This window comes from Hyperolius riggenbachi, chromosome 2, assembly GCF_040937935.1.
Source record: "Hyperolius riggenbachi isolate aHypRig1 chromosome 2, aHypRig1.pri, whole genome shotgun sequence".
NCBI lineage: Eukaryota > Metazoa > Chordata > Amphibia > Anura > Hyperoliidae > Hyperolius > Hyperolius riggenbachi.
Window position 1 is genome coordinate 163052066 of NC_090647.1, and position 14141 is coordinate 163066206.

At 39.7% G+C, this 14141-nt stretch overlaps 1 protein-coding gene across 1 annotated transcript in view; it reads left to right on the forward strand.

Moving 5' to 3' along the window:
• The window catches only part of VWA8 (von Willebrand factor A domain containing 8), a 476746-nt gene that overhangs the window by 246986 nt on the left and 215619 nt on the right, over window positions 1-14141 (forward strand). The window contains exons 28-29 of the mRNA XM_068267802.1: window positions 8033-8141; window positions 9867-10005. Of these exons, the coding sequence (XP_068123903.1) occupies window positions 8033-8141; window positions 9867-10005 (248 nt within the window). The remainder of the gene's footprint in view (window positions 1-8032; window positions 8142-9866; window positions 10006-14141) is intronic.

Below are 14141 nucleotides of genomic sequence, written 5' to 3' on the forward strand. Positions count from 1 at the left end.
AAATGTAACGAAATCCAAAATTGTAAGTGATATTAATATAAAATGATGTGGCTCTGTAAAATGTAGTAGCTACGGGCTCTCTATACACCAGCAGTTCTGGATGTGTAGCCTTGCTTTCTAGGGGGCATGAAGAGATAATTTCTGCCCTCCATATTCAGGAGTGATGCATCGTGGGAAACCAACCTTTCTCATTTTAAACTGAATTATCCTTAAAAAATTAAATTAAAAGTAAACAAATACCTTTTTTTCTTTTAAAAAGGCAAATTACATTTTACTTCTAGAATAAAAGCAATCATTCTGTCCCATCATCTCCAACCCTCCCCCTCCCCCCCCCCCCAAATAAATAAATAAATACAAATAAATAAAATTATCTTTTCTTAATTATATCCAGTGAAAGTTTGATATGAAGTGAATAACCGTCAAGTCCAGTTTCCGTTTACCGTGTATAGCTGAAACATGATCTAATGTTGAACTGAGTGAAACCTGAAGTATAACTTATTACACTATTGCAGATCACCTTCTTCCTTAAACAAGTGAACTTATGGGAAGTGGCAAAATAACAACATGCCCAATCACCTTTTCATGTCAGTATGCTGAGTTAAGGTTAACGTTAAGGATAGGCAGCACCAGAGGGGGTCTTAGGGTTTGGCATCGGTTGAACTCGATGGACGTATGTCTTTTTTCAACCAAAATAACTATGTAACTATGTAAGGAGTGTTCTGTATGAGAGTAGATCATAGTAAAGATAATCGGTATTTTACTATTGGAAATAAGTCAGTAATTTTACTGATCTTCTACTACAGGTAGTGGCAATCTCCGGGGCCCTTTTTACCGGGTGACACTTTTACATGTACACATTGCAGACACCTGCTAATCCTATTTAAATGTTTTGCTTTTCTCAACAAGGTGCACTCAAATTCCCATAGTGACAAACGGAAAAAATATTTTTTGTATTTTTAAAACCAATTTAAACCTTCCTCAATCAGACTGCTTTATTTTAAAATGTGGCTCATCACTCCAGAGAATGCATTTCTTCTGCTGCAGCATTGTAAAACAGCCTCCTCTATTCCACTCCAGCCTAATCTTGGTATTGACTTTTGCAGATGCATGGCCAAGGTAATTCACCATAACAAAACTGAAACGTTACTGTGTCTAGTCAATGTACAAGTGTTCCATGATACTGATAACTAGGGATAATTAATAAGATGCTATTTTTTTCTGTTTGGTGCAAGTTTCGGTGCATATTACATGCAGATTGTGATTTGACCAATCAGACGCAGATGCAGCCTCTGATTTTTTTCAGTAACAATCTGCATATGAACTGGAACAGTATTTGCATCAACTTACAAAAATTAGCATCTCATTGGTCTTTTCTCTATAGAACCTACTTATTGTAAGAAGATAGTGAAAGGAACTATTAGTACTGCATTTGATTTGATGGAAATGTGTTTTATCTGTTGTTGAATTCTGTAAATGTCTGTAATATTTATGGCTACTTTGAAATGGTAATTTAAATAAACGACGTAACTTTAAATTTTTTTGTTCAATATAGTCACAGTGGCTCTTAGAGGAAGTTTTTCACTTGCGTGTTTTAGGCCTCTTGCACACTGCATGCATTTCCGATTCAGATTCCGCTTTTTAATCGGTTTTTACATCCGATTCCGATTTTTAATCTTTACTGCCTGCTGCATTTTTTGATCCGTTTTTCTGTTGAATGTATTAAGGTAAAATCGGAATTGAAAATCGGAGATGGAAACGGAATCTGAATCGGAATCAGAATCGGAAAACGGATTTGCAGTGTGCAGGGAGCCTTATAGTTTCCTTTATGTGCTGAAATGTTGTAGTTTTGTATGCTTAGCAATGTCTGTTTCATCCAAAATGATCAGGCTTCAAGGCATAAAAGCCTGTAATGCTAAAAGTAAATGTCTTCAAGCTCCATACACATGCTGGATCAATGTCATAAAAAAACGAGTACCAGTAATCCCCAATGGTTAGCGACAAACTACTTCGGAGCACGTTTGAATGCAGCTATGGCACAATGATGGTCTGACAATCGTTTTATTCACAGAAGCGCGAAAATTAGGAAACAAAAGTATGTAACTAGCCTCATGTAAGTAGTTTCAATATAGAGCTAATTTGTTATTGTTTAATATGAACAACTAAAAGCAGTTCTTACTGTCTGAACTTCATAGATGATAATCACTGTGGTTTACCGTTGTTGGGACACATGAGTGACAAGTGGTCAAGCGTGCATACGGAACTTTACATGATGATGTGTATCCACTAGTGTATATAAATGGTACAGGGTGCCATGAAAGTGATAAATGCTCACTTAGCATTGGTTCACACATAAATCTGTACATTTACGGTTCGGTCATGTCCTGTCAGTATTGCATCAGTTTTCTATCAGTTTTTCCTGACTGGACTGGAAATGTACACCTTTTATGTGTGAACACAGCCATAGAAACACATAGTAAACTGATTAAAAAAAACTGACAGGACTGGAACGGGAATGTACACTATGGACACCTTTTTATGTGTGAACCAAGCCAGAAATAGTGTAAAACAATGTCAGTATATGAAAGAAAATGTAAAAAGTAATATTGAGTAATTTACATCAATACTGTATCTAAAGATGGCCGTGCACTTGTAAATTTCCACCCGATGTGGCAAATGATCGATTCCTCTCTGAAGGCAATTGCTTTAGAAAGGAATGAATTCCTACCACACACTGCCTACTCATTTTCAATAGATTTCAGCAGGGAATGTAGTGCAATGCTATGAGCCGATCTTCTGTTATGTCTGGATTCTTTTTGGATCGATGTTTGCACAAAATTCACCAAAAGTTGACTGATCAGACTTTTTTGAAGAATCAATGCCCTGTAGATTGATTGAATCTGAATGGGAAAATCGATAAAATTTGTGGACACCTTAACTATTGAAAAGTTATAAGTTCCACATCCCATCTTTAAATGTGTGTAACCTGGTCAGACTTTCTTTATGCGGTTTGCCATCTCATCCTAACCAAATAGTGATTCTAGCTCCACAGGGGCTGCTCTGTCAACCGTATAAACTTTTAAACATTGAGTTTAGCAATCTAAACCAAAACTTTACAAAGTATTACTACCAGCAGGGCCAGATTTACCATACTGTAGGCACGTGCCTACAGGCGTCTGATGATGGAAAAGTCCCTCTATCCTTCCCTATGCTGAGTCCTGAGCAGAGTGTAAATGAGAGGTTACTCACTCTGCTCTCAGCATTCCACTGACAAGATCTTCCTTCAGTTAGGGGCACAATCGGGTACTTCAAGGAAACCTAAACTGAGAGGGATATGGATGTTTCATTTTAAACAATACCAGTTGCCTGTCAGTCCTGCTGATCTCTTTGGCTGCAGTAGTGGCCGAATTGCACACCTGAAACAAGCATGCAGCTAATCCAGTCTGACTTCAGTCAGAGTACCTGATCTGCATGCTTGTTGAGGGGCTGTGGCTAAAAGTATTAGAGACACAGGATCAGCAGGAGAGTCAGGCAACTGGTATTATGTTAAGAGGAAAAATCCATATCCTTCTCAGTTTAGGTTCGCTTTAATACTGAGGGTAGCTCTGGCTACCTAATACTAAAGGGCACCTATAGCCAGCTATGATGGGCAAGGGAAGTAAGGGAGAAGGACAGCTGGGTCAGCCAGCACACTTGCAGTGCAGTGCGGCAGGGGGTTTGTAGGTTCATGGAGGGCCAGGTCTAGGTTGCCAGGACATCTGTTCCTATGGGCTCCTGTGATGTAAATCCGGGCCTGACTACCAGTTTCCTGGCATAAAGTAATAATACAGGCAGTCCTCTACTTACAAATGACTTTTTTTAAGCTCAATTCCTCTCCACATGAAGGACAATTCCAGGTTTATTATCACATCTAAAGTTCTGAGTTCAGATCCACTTTAAGCTAAATACTTGCCTAAAGATGCGGGAAGATGGATCACAGCAACTTCCCCTGATGATAATTGTTCCCCGATCCATCCTCCTGCCAGCAGGTACACAGGACGGCACATGATGGGCGTGAACAGGAGTTCAAGCAATCGCGGAACTTTGCACAGCAGTCTGTGATCTTAAAGATCCTAACCGCTGTTACAGTCTTTGTTGCCGTGTGTCGCCAAACGTCATTTGCGTAATTGCATGCCTATACCTATGTCATGAGATTGCGGAAACAATCGCTCGTCATTCAAAAAAATTGTCAGTCGTGTGAAAAATCAGGTAGTGGGTACGCCCTTAAATTGCAGAAAATGTGTTACGTTTTGATTAAGCCACAATGAGATGTTGGGTGAAAGGCTCCAGTGTCTTCAAGGCACTCATTTTTAGCTATTTTAAAAAGGTTTGCTTGCACTTTGAGAACTTCAGAGGTTTTTTCAGACCAGATGCCTGATTCCTGTGAATAAAGTTAGCCCATTATTCATATGTGCTGATCAATGCAACTTTTGTAACTGTACAGCTGTTATCTCCATCAGGGTTAAGCAAACTATGCATAGTTGAAAAGTAACATAATACAAGTGAAAATTGAGGAGAGCCAGTCCACTTTCCCAAATGTACACCTACAGCAAATCCAGCTTAGTTCCAGACACTACCTTATTGCTTTAGATAAATGGACTGATAATGGGCTTGGTTTTGGAATGGCTGCATAGAGGAATTTGCCATAACAAGGAATCATTTACTGCAGAGTTATTTTTTTTCCCTTTCGGGCCTAGTTCCACTGGTGCAGAACCCTCAGCATTTCCTTGCATACGATTTGAGCCGGCAAACGCTGCATATTCTGTCAATAGGCTTGCCATCCGAATTGCATGCCAGCGTGATTCGGAACCCATTCTGCAGTTTACCGCAGCAGGTATCTAAATCCGTATAGCTTTGCATGGCACAGCTACAGGAATTCATATACATATTCCCATCACTGCAAGTGCCAGTGTGTGTCCTGCAAGATGCATGCTGTCATAGTGGAAACCGACCCTGAAAGTTTGAAATACAGACAGGGATTTGGCTTATAAGTAATTCCCAATTTACTATTCTATTTACACGGTGATATTTTTTCAGAGTAATGACCACACTTTTGCCCTTATTCTCAGGGTAATTTGTAGATTAAGCAGTAAATATCCGATATTAATAAAGATTGATGTGCCAGGTATAAACCTTGTTTGATCAGATCTGACTATTGATTAAATTCTCCAATTCCCTCATCACTAGAATTGTATCTATTATTTTATCAACACAGTTTATTAGAGAAATGGGCCTGTATGGTGTTGATATTAAAAGTGAGTCTGGAAAGGGGTGCAGTATTAAAATCAGAATCAGAATTTATTTAGCCAAGTACAACGTGAGGTATACCCAGAATTGATTTTGGCACAAACAGGGTCGGTGATGGTACTGTAACAGAAGTACATTGAGCATACATTAAATATACAGTAGATACATACAGTGTCTGCTGATATATAAAGTAAATACCTACGGTAGGTACAAAGCTTATATAGGCATAGATTATAGAGTGTAAGGTATAGGCAGAAGAGCTGTCTATGCACTCAAAACGCTTCTGCAGCGATACTTTGAATCAGATGCCCGGCAGTCTATCCTGGGAAAGAGAGGAGAGGAAGGTGAGGGATGGAGATAGAGCAGTGAAAATGAGACTCCTTGGGATTGCAGTATAAAACCTGGCCGGTAGTGTCCCTGATGACTGGCTTTGTGACTGAGATTGGTCCACGGCTGCATTGACATAAGCGTGGAAGGACCCTGCAATGCCAGCACGAGATACTGGAGCGGTTGGTAGCATTAAATTCTGCCATACAGGTGAATTTTACAGAATTGGAATTTCATACAATAGTTCATTTATTTCAGTAATTCAACTTAAATGGTGAAACTTAATATATTAAATATTTATTACATGTAAAGCGAGATATTTCAAGCCTTTTTTTGTTATAATTTTGATGATTATGGGTTACAGCTTAAGACAATATCAATATCTAAGAAAATTAGAATATTGTGAAAAATATTCTAGGTTCAAAGTGTCAGTCTCTAATCAGCTAATTAATTCAAAATACCTGCAAAGGTTCCTGAGTCTGTCTGGTTCAGTAGGAATCATCATGGGTAAGACTGCTGACCTGACAGTTGTGAAGAAATCATTGCCACCCTCCATAAGGAGGGTAAGCCTCAAAAGGTAATTGCAAAAGAGGTGCACAAGCAGCAGGGATGACCGCAACCTGGAGAGGATTTTCAGGATACGGCTATTCAAAAGTGTTGTGGACTTTCACAAGGAGTGAACTGGAGCAATATTCAATAAAAACATATTTTCCTACTTTTTATTATCCATATAGTTATCATATTTGGTTTTGTGCACAAGTATCATTGTCCATTTACAAGTTACTAAAGTACAGTTTATCCGCTCTGAAAGCTGCAATTGCACTGCTGTTATGTTTATATATTATAATGTACCCAGTGAGATTTCTCTGCTTTTTTTGTGTGTATCTTCTGCTATCCATGCAAGCTGATACACTGTACAGCACAATGTTTACTAATAGTGTCTGTCTAGCTGCTAAGCTAAAATAATTTTTTTTTATCACTTGAGTTCTGATCTAACTTCTGCAATAAGCTTCCCACTGAAGAAGAAAGTGCTGTTTTTAAAGATGAACTCCAGTGAAAAATAATTTAATAAAAAAAATGCTTCATTTTTACAATAATTATATATAAATGATTTAGTCTGTGTTTTCCCATTGTAACATCTTTTAAATATTCTATTCTATTCTATTGTATTTATTGAAAAAGTAAACAAATTCTTAGAGGTGTATCTTTTGTACTTATCTTTTTTTTTTTACTTCTATTATTTCTGAAAAAAAAGTATTATTTATATTACTGAATTGTAAATAAGCATATTTTCTTAGTATTTGAAAACTTGCAGACTAATGAGTTTTCAGAGTTTTCATCCCTTATTCCTGCTGTGCCAGCCTGTGAACACTCTGTGGCACCATACAGCCAGCAGTGTCTATAGATCGTTCTATGTACGTATCATGTACATTACACGCTTTTGATGTGCGGGTTTTCCCAGAGGTGGCATTTGGCCTTTGGCTGAACATTTACTGATCCAGAAGACCTGATATTAATCCTTTGTAGCATGGGACAGAGATAAAACAAAGCCACTGTCAAGCCTGAACATGAACACTGGTGTCTTTACTATTAGATCATTTACTTTTCTATTACATTTTTTTTCTTGCCACTTCAAGGGATATTTTATGCATATGTCTTTTTCTAGTTGTGTGATTCATACATAGTCCTGAAGACAGAAAAGCATTATGACAGCCAGGCAATAGGAATTCTTCTAAGAGAATAAAGATGGCGGCCCACACATTTCTGTATCTACAAATGTCCGAGAGTTGTTTAGAGTTGTTAATGCAATAGTGAAATATAAAAATGTGTATCAAAATGGCGGTAGAGATATAGAACTACATTAAAGGGATCCAAGCAGCTTTTTATTTCTGCAGTCTGTCCTGGTTTCTAATAGCTGTAGGTGCTGCCATTTCCCCTTCCATCTACCGTTATTTATCCATGGGAAGGTGTGAATGTAATCAAGTGTGACTCTAAACTGTTTGAAGTACAGTGTCCAATCTACCATCCCTGCTGATGAAAGCTTTTGTTTGCTCATTGCTACTGCTAATTACTGCGATCCTTATCTGCCTGCTCATTATTGGATGGCAGGTTGCAGAAGTAGAGCAATAAAAGCCCCTAACAAACATTTAAATGTAAAAAGAAGAGGTAGAATTGAATTTTTGTAGTAATGAGCTACATTGTTAGTATGCATTTTAATGTGCTGTTGAAATGCCCTGCATGCGAAAATGGTGCTTGGTTCACATTAAGTTTGTGTAAAACATGACTTTACAGCTGGAGGATACACAAGCCGGGAGAAATTCCATTATCACTGTACAACAAGTGATGAATTACATGTATGAATTAATACAATTGTAAATGTGGGACTTCATTTTTTTCTAACACTAATTTCTTCTTCCTGTAGGTTGCCGCTTCCAGACGTCAGTTTTGTTGGCCACTGGACGATAACACAGAAAGGAAATGCCCGTCGTAAGCTATTGTGCCCAACTGAAACACAGCAAATCATTACAAAGGTTCTCTATTTCTTCACATGGCAATAACATAAAAAGCTTCAAGCTACACATACTGTACTTTGCATAGCCTTTCTTCTGTATAGAACACCAGTTAGATGCCTTTATTATATTCAGTGTATGTTAGCAAGAGTCCTTATAGGTATATAGGCTTATGGTAAATAAATTCAGCTTGGCACCTTTTGTTCACATAGCAGTACATATACGACTATTATTCTCTTACATGAGGGAGGACGTTTTTCTATTTTTGCATATAGCAATGCATTTAATCACTAACGTGCATATGGTCTTGGCAGACTTAATTCATTATAATTCTTAATGCCTACAACCTTGTATTTGCTAATATAAGAAGCTGCCAAAGGAAAATCCTATACTTTACCCTTTTACTGTGAGCAGAATCAAAGATTGGCCATTGGCTTTACATTATGTTCTTACGTACTGTACTGTGATTGCTCCAGAATAGCCCCAAAAATACTGCAGGTAACATGTTTGCGATTGGCGCTAATCGCAAAATGCCCACGATTGGCACCAATCGCGGCATTGAGAACACTGCCATAGGGTAATAAAGCACTAACGCTTTAAAAAGCACTAGCACTTTAGTGATTAGCTGGAATCACCCACTAATCACTTAAGTGTGAATGGGCCATTCCTCTCCTTCCTACTGGTCCTCGGAACAAGGTTTTTGAAATTTTGACTTTAGTCGAAAGTCAATTTTTTCGACAGGAAGATGTAGGCTTACTGTGTTCCTTCCCATCGCCCTCCCATTTCATTCTCTACCCCTCCTCATTCACTCCTCTTAGGAAGGGAGTGAAAGGGGAGGAGGAAGAGGAGGAAATGGGAGGGTGATAGGAGGTACCATCACAGCAAGCCTACCTCTTCCTGTGTGAAAATTTGACTTTAGCCAAAAGTCAGATTTTCCAAGAGTACTTAGGGGAATCGGGGAAAGAGGAGAGGAACAGACAGCATACAAAGGTAAACGGATCCAGCATCAACATACCTCTGCTATAATATTTTTTATTAATATCTTTCATGTACACCCTCCTGAATCATTGTAGTGATCACAGTGAAACTTTACTGGTTCTCACTGTACTTCGCACTGCTCATGTCTGTTTTTTTTTTCCCTATTTATTGTCTCTTTCTAATATTTTTATTGACTGAAACCACACAAATAAAAACAGTGTTGCAGCAGTATAGTATCTTTATTTACAGTTATGCCAAACCGTAAGGTATACAAAATATCATTGAAATATCAATGTCCTAAAACCTAGGCTATACCTAGGCCCTTGGATCATAACATAAACCTAGGCCCTTGGATCATAACAACAATGAACCTTTGGTCATTCAAAACACAAACACAGCTTTATTTTACAGAGTATAGGACCAAGCCTCCTACTAGAGATGCTTAGTAAGACTCTACTGGTTGGAGCACTCCTGGGGCAGCCATCTGAGATGCCCCTAGGTTGGCTTATTCCACGAAGGTCTTGCTTCTCTTCAGGGCAACGCAATACTTTAAAAAATAAATAAATACATAAACAACAATAATATTTGTAATTTATAATAATTTTGAAAAAAATGAATGTTTTTTTGCCAGAACCTGTTTATTTGTTGAGGAATTCCAATCCCCTGCAAGGTTTATTGAGCAGTATGCGAGAAGGATTTGCAGATGTTAATTAAGAATGTTAATACATTTGATACAGCTGCCAATTATTTTATTTTTTGGTAATTCAGGGTCCAGTCTACATAAATGTTCAGGCCTTTGCGTTGGAGCGTTCAGAATCTCGGTCTCTAAGCTTCACAGAAGAGATGTCTCACTGGCGTATTCCACTGAGTGAAGTGAATATTGCGTGTGATGTAATGGCTTCTCCAGGTTTGTTCCGTGCCGTATTACTTCTATGAAAGCTTTCTAAAATGCTTATTAACTTTGCCAAGGAGGGGGAAGTGAGAAATAGCAAATCACCTAAGCTGTTAACACGGCTGCTGGTTTAATGGAAGCTTTGATATACTAATTCCAATTTATGCATCCTGCGTGGGGCTAATTATGTATTTTAGAAGGATACAATACAATACAATAACATTTCTATAGCGCTTTTCTCCCATAGGACTCAAAGCGCTTAGGCTCTCTCACATTCAGTAATTAGTAGGATGAAGTATTCACACAACAAAAGTTATATTTCTGCAAATGCCAGACTGAACAGGTGGGTTTTCAGTCTGGATTTAAACACGTCCAGGGATGGGGCTGTCCTGATCTGTTGAGGTAAGGAGTTCCAAAACGTAGGGGCAGCATGACAGAAGGCTCTGGGACCAAAAGTTTCCAAGTGGACTCTGGGTATGACTAGATTATTAGAACCTGTGGATCTGAGAATGCGGGGATTGCTACGCAGCTGTAACATATCTTTTTCCAATAACCCTCCAGGACAGGTGCTACATATGAGATTCGGGCCCGCCCCCAACAGGAAACACAAAGAACTAGCTCTCTATAAGTTCCACCTCTAATCTCTACCTACCAGTTCTTTGTGTTTCCTGTTCCGGGGAACACCTAGCTCTCTTAGCTAGTTGTGGTCAGCAGCCAGGCAGTGCTGAGGCCATAAGAACTACTATAATGTAGCCCTGTCCTGATGGATATGGTGGCTACCTGGTATCCGGCGTCCGATTTTGTGGAGGCTGAAGGCGGCTTTGGAGGCAGTCTTGGCGGAGGCTATCCGCGTGTCGGAAGGTGGCTAAACCTGGCGGAGGCGGAGAGGTAGCTGCTAGGTGGGAGTACGCTGAGCAGGGTGTCCGAGCGGAGCATGGGCAAGCCGGCTGTCAGCCCTGTACTTCCGCCCTTACGGAAACGTCACGTCCGGTGACGTCATTTCCGCTTCCGGATCACGCGTCTGTCTAGAAGCCGCGGCGTCCATCCTCACACGCGGCTGGTGTGTCGGAGGAGATGGACGCTAAACAGAAGACGGCAGATCAGGTAAGAGGCAGTGTCGGAGGACAGGTCGCCCGTCTGGTCTGCGAGGTCTGATGTTGCTATAGGCCGCAGTCTGGTCAATGGAGGTCTGCAGGGGATACTTGTATTTGCCTATCTCTGTGGATCTTTTTTATAGCTTGAAAAGATATATATTGATCATGTGGGCGGCTGTTAAGGGTAAAGCAGTCTGGTGGCTTCATATGATTTGATATTATAGGCTGAACATAGATTGGCCTTCAGGATATATATGGTATTAACATTATATTATGGCATGATGTTAGAATAGCTGGTGATTTTACTGAAAAAGATGGTCTTAGGATAAAACATTGATTATGTTATTTGTATGTTTTCCTAGGATGCTATGGAGTCTGATAACTCTGATAGGCCCAGGAGTTGCATTCTGTGTAACAAACCTTTACAACAACACTGGCCAAAAGCATCATGTCAGAAATGTATATCTAGTATCATTAATGAGGATAATACAGCTTCATGTAAAGACTTTATGTTCACCATGCGGCAAGAGATGGTGGAGACCTTTAAGGCATTTAGAGAGAGTCTACCAACTACCTCAGCACAAGATCAACAATCAGTGCGTCCTGTTAAACCCAAGAAGGCTACGAGTAAATCTCCCAGGATAATTTATTCCTCAGAGGAAGAGCAGGATAGTCACCATGACACTGGTGAACCAGAATCTAAATCTTCTGAAGAATTGTCAGATTATGAAGATCCTGAGGATGCATTTAAGTCTTCTAGGTTTAAATTTGCTTCTGAAGAGACGGAGGAATTGTTGAAGGCAATTTACTCAACCCTTGATATACCCCAGAAAAAGATCTCTGAGAAATCCTTACATGATAAGTTGTATATGGGTATGGAGCCCTCTGAGCAACTTTGTTTCCCAGTCCACAATTCAATGAAAAATTTAATCACATTACAGTGGAAAGAACCCGATAAGAAATTGTTTATTTCAAAGGGATTCAAAAGGCGTTTTCCTTTCTCAGAAGAGGATGCTAAGTTATGGGAATCATGTCCCAAGCTGGATGCAGCTTTTAGTCAGGTTGAGAAGGATAATGAGTTAGCCTTTGAGGATTTAGGTCGATTAAAAGACCCAGGAGATAAGAGAATTGAATTCTCTCTAAAAAAGGCATGTTCAGCCTGTGCGACTAACTTTAAACCGGCTGCGGCGACAACTTGTGTGTCTCGCACCATGTCAGTATGGTTAGAGAGAATAAAGAAGTTGGTAGAGCAGGATGCCCCTAAAAAAGATATTTTAGAAGCAATTGAGGTTGTGGAAGGAGGCAATGACTATGTCATAGATGCAGCCTCAGAGTCTTTAAGGGTCACAGCTAAATCTACAGCATTAATAAACAATGCACGTCGGAATTTATGGTTAAAAACTTGAGAGGGTAGTCAAGCTTCCAAAGCTAGAGCCTGTAGTCTTCCCTTCCAGGGAAAGTTGTTGTTTGGCCCTCAACTCCAAGAAGTATTGGAGCGGACAGCCAGCAAGAAAACTACATTTCCTAAAAAGAGGAAGTTTGAGCCGAAAAAGAGACCGTTTTTTCGGAGGAATCAGACACAGGGCAGAGATCAACAGAGGCGTAAGCCTTGGATGGGTAATAAGGCGTTTACCAAGAAAAATCCGCTCTTTAGAGCGGCGGAAAATAAAGATAAGCCATGACGCCAACAAGGTGGGAGGAAGGTTAAAAGCATTCCTATTAGGTTGGAAAGAAATAACAAGAAACAAATTTATTCTAGATCTAGTAGAGAATGGATACAAGATTCAGTTTTCAAGTCCTCCTCCCAAACGATTTATTGTCACTCAGGCTCCAAAAATACCAGAGGAAAGGAGGGCCATGCGACAGATTGTGAAAGATATGCTCGCAAGAGATGTGGTTTGCACAGTGCCTTCCGATCAGGAGGGAGAAGGATTTTATTCCAGAGTGTTTCTGGTAAAAAAGCCCACGGGGCAGTATCGATTGATACTAAACCTCAAACCTTTGAATCCTTTCATAAGGTACGAGAGATTCCGAATGGAGACGGTTTTCACAATGCAAAACCTTCTATCCCCAAATTGTTTTATGATCAATATCGATCTAACAGATGCCTATTGGCATATCCCAATAAGAAAAGAGTCTCAAGTTTTCCTTCGGTTCAGTGTAAAGACAAGTGTAGGTCTGGAACATTTTCAATTTTGCTGTCTCCCATTCGGAATCTCGTCGGCACCCAGAATTTTTACAAAAGTCATGGCAGAGATTGTGGGAGCTCTACACCTGAAGGGAATTTTAATAATTCCTTATTTGGACGATTTGTTGGTGGTAGCCGACAGCATACAGAGTCTGGAGAACCACAAGGAGATGGTGATAGGACTATTGGAGCAAACCGGGTGGTTAGTGAATCATCAAAAGTCTTACCTAGTCCCAACACAAGAAATTCAGTTTTTGGGGTTCAGGATAGATTCCATTTCACAAAGATTGTATCTCCCTCAGGACAAGATAGTAAAACTTCAGAAAATGATACAGCAATGTCAGGAGGAAGTTATTACAACAGTAAGACAGGTAATGAGACTGATCGGTTTTTTAACCTCCACAGCACCTTCAGTATATTGGGCACTGAAACATATAAGACCTCTTCAGCAATGGCTTCTACACAACTGGAAGGGAGCTCATACAGCTTTAGACCAAACTCTTTGCATACCAATAGAGGTAAAACAGACATTAGATTGGTGGATTCAGGAAAACAATCTTACACAAGGTCGACTGTGGAGGTGTCCAGTAACAAAGATCCTAACGACAGATGCCAGTCTCACAGGTTGGGGGGCCCACATAGAAGGCATCTGTTTACAGGGTACTTGGTCAAAGGAGGTAATGTCGCAATCATCAAATTTCCGAGAACTACTTGCAGTAAAGGAAGCTTTGATACAAACGACATACAGATTAAACGGCCACCATCTACAAGTCCGTTCGGACAACATTACAGTTGTAATGTACTTGAACAAACAAGGAGGAACGAGATCAGATCAGCTTCTAGGGCTGGTGCTGCAGATATTAGACTGG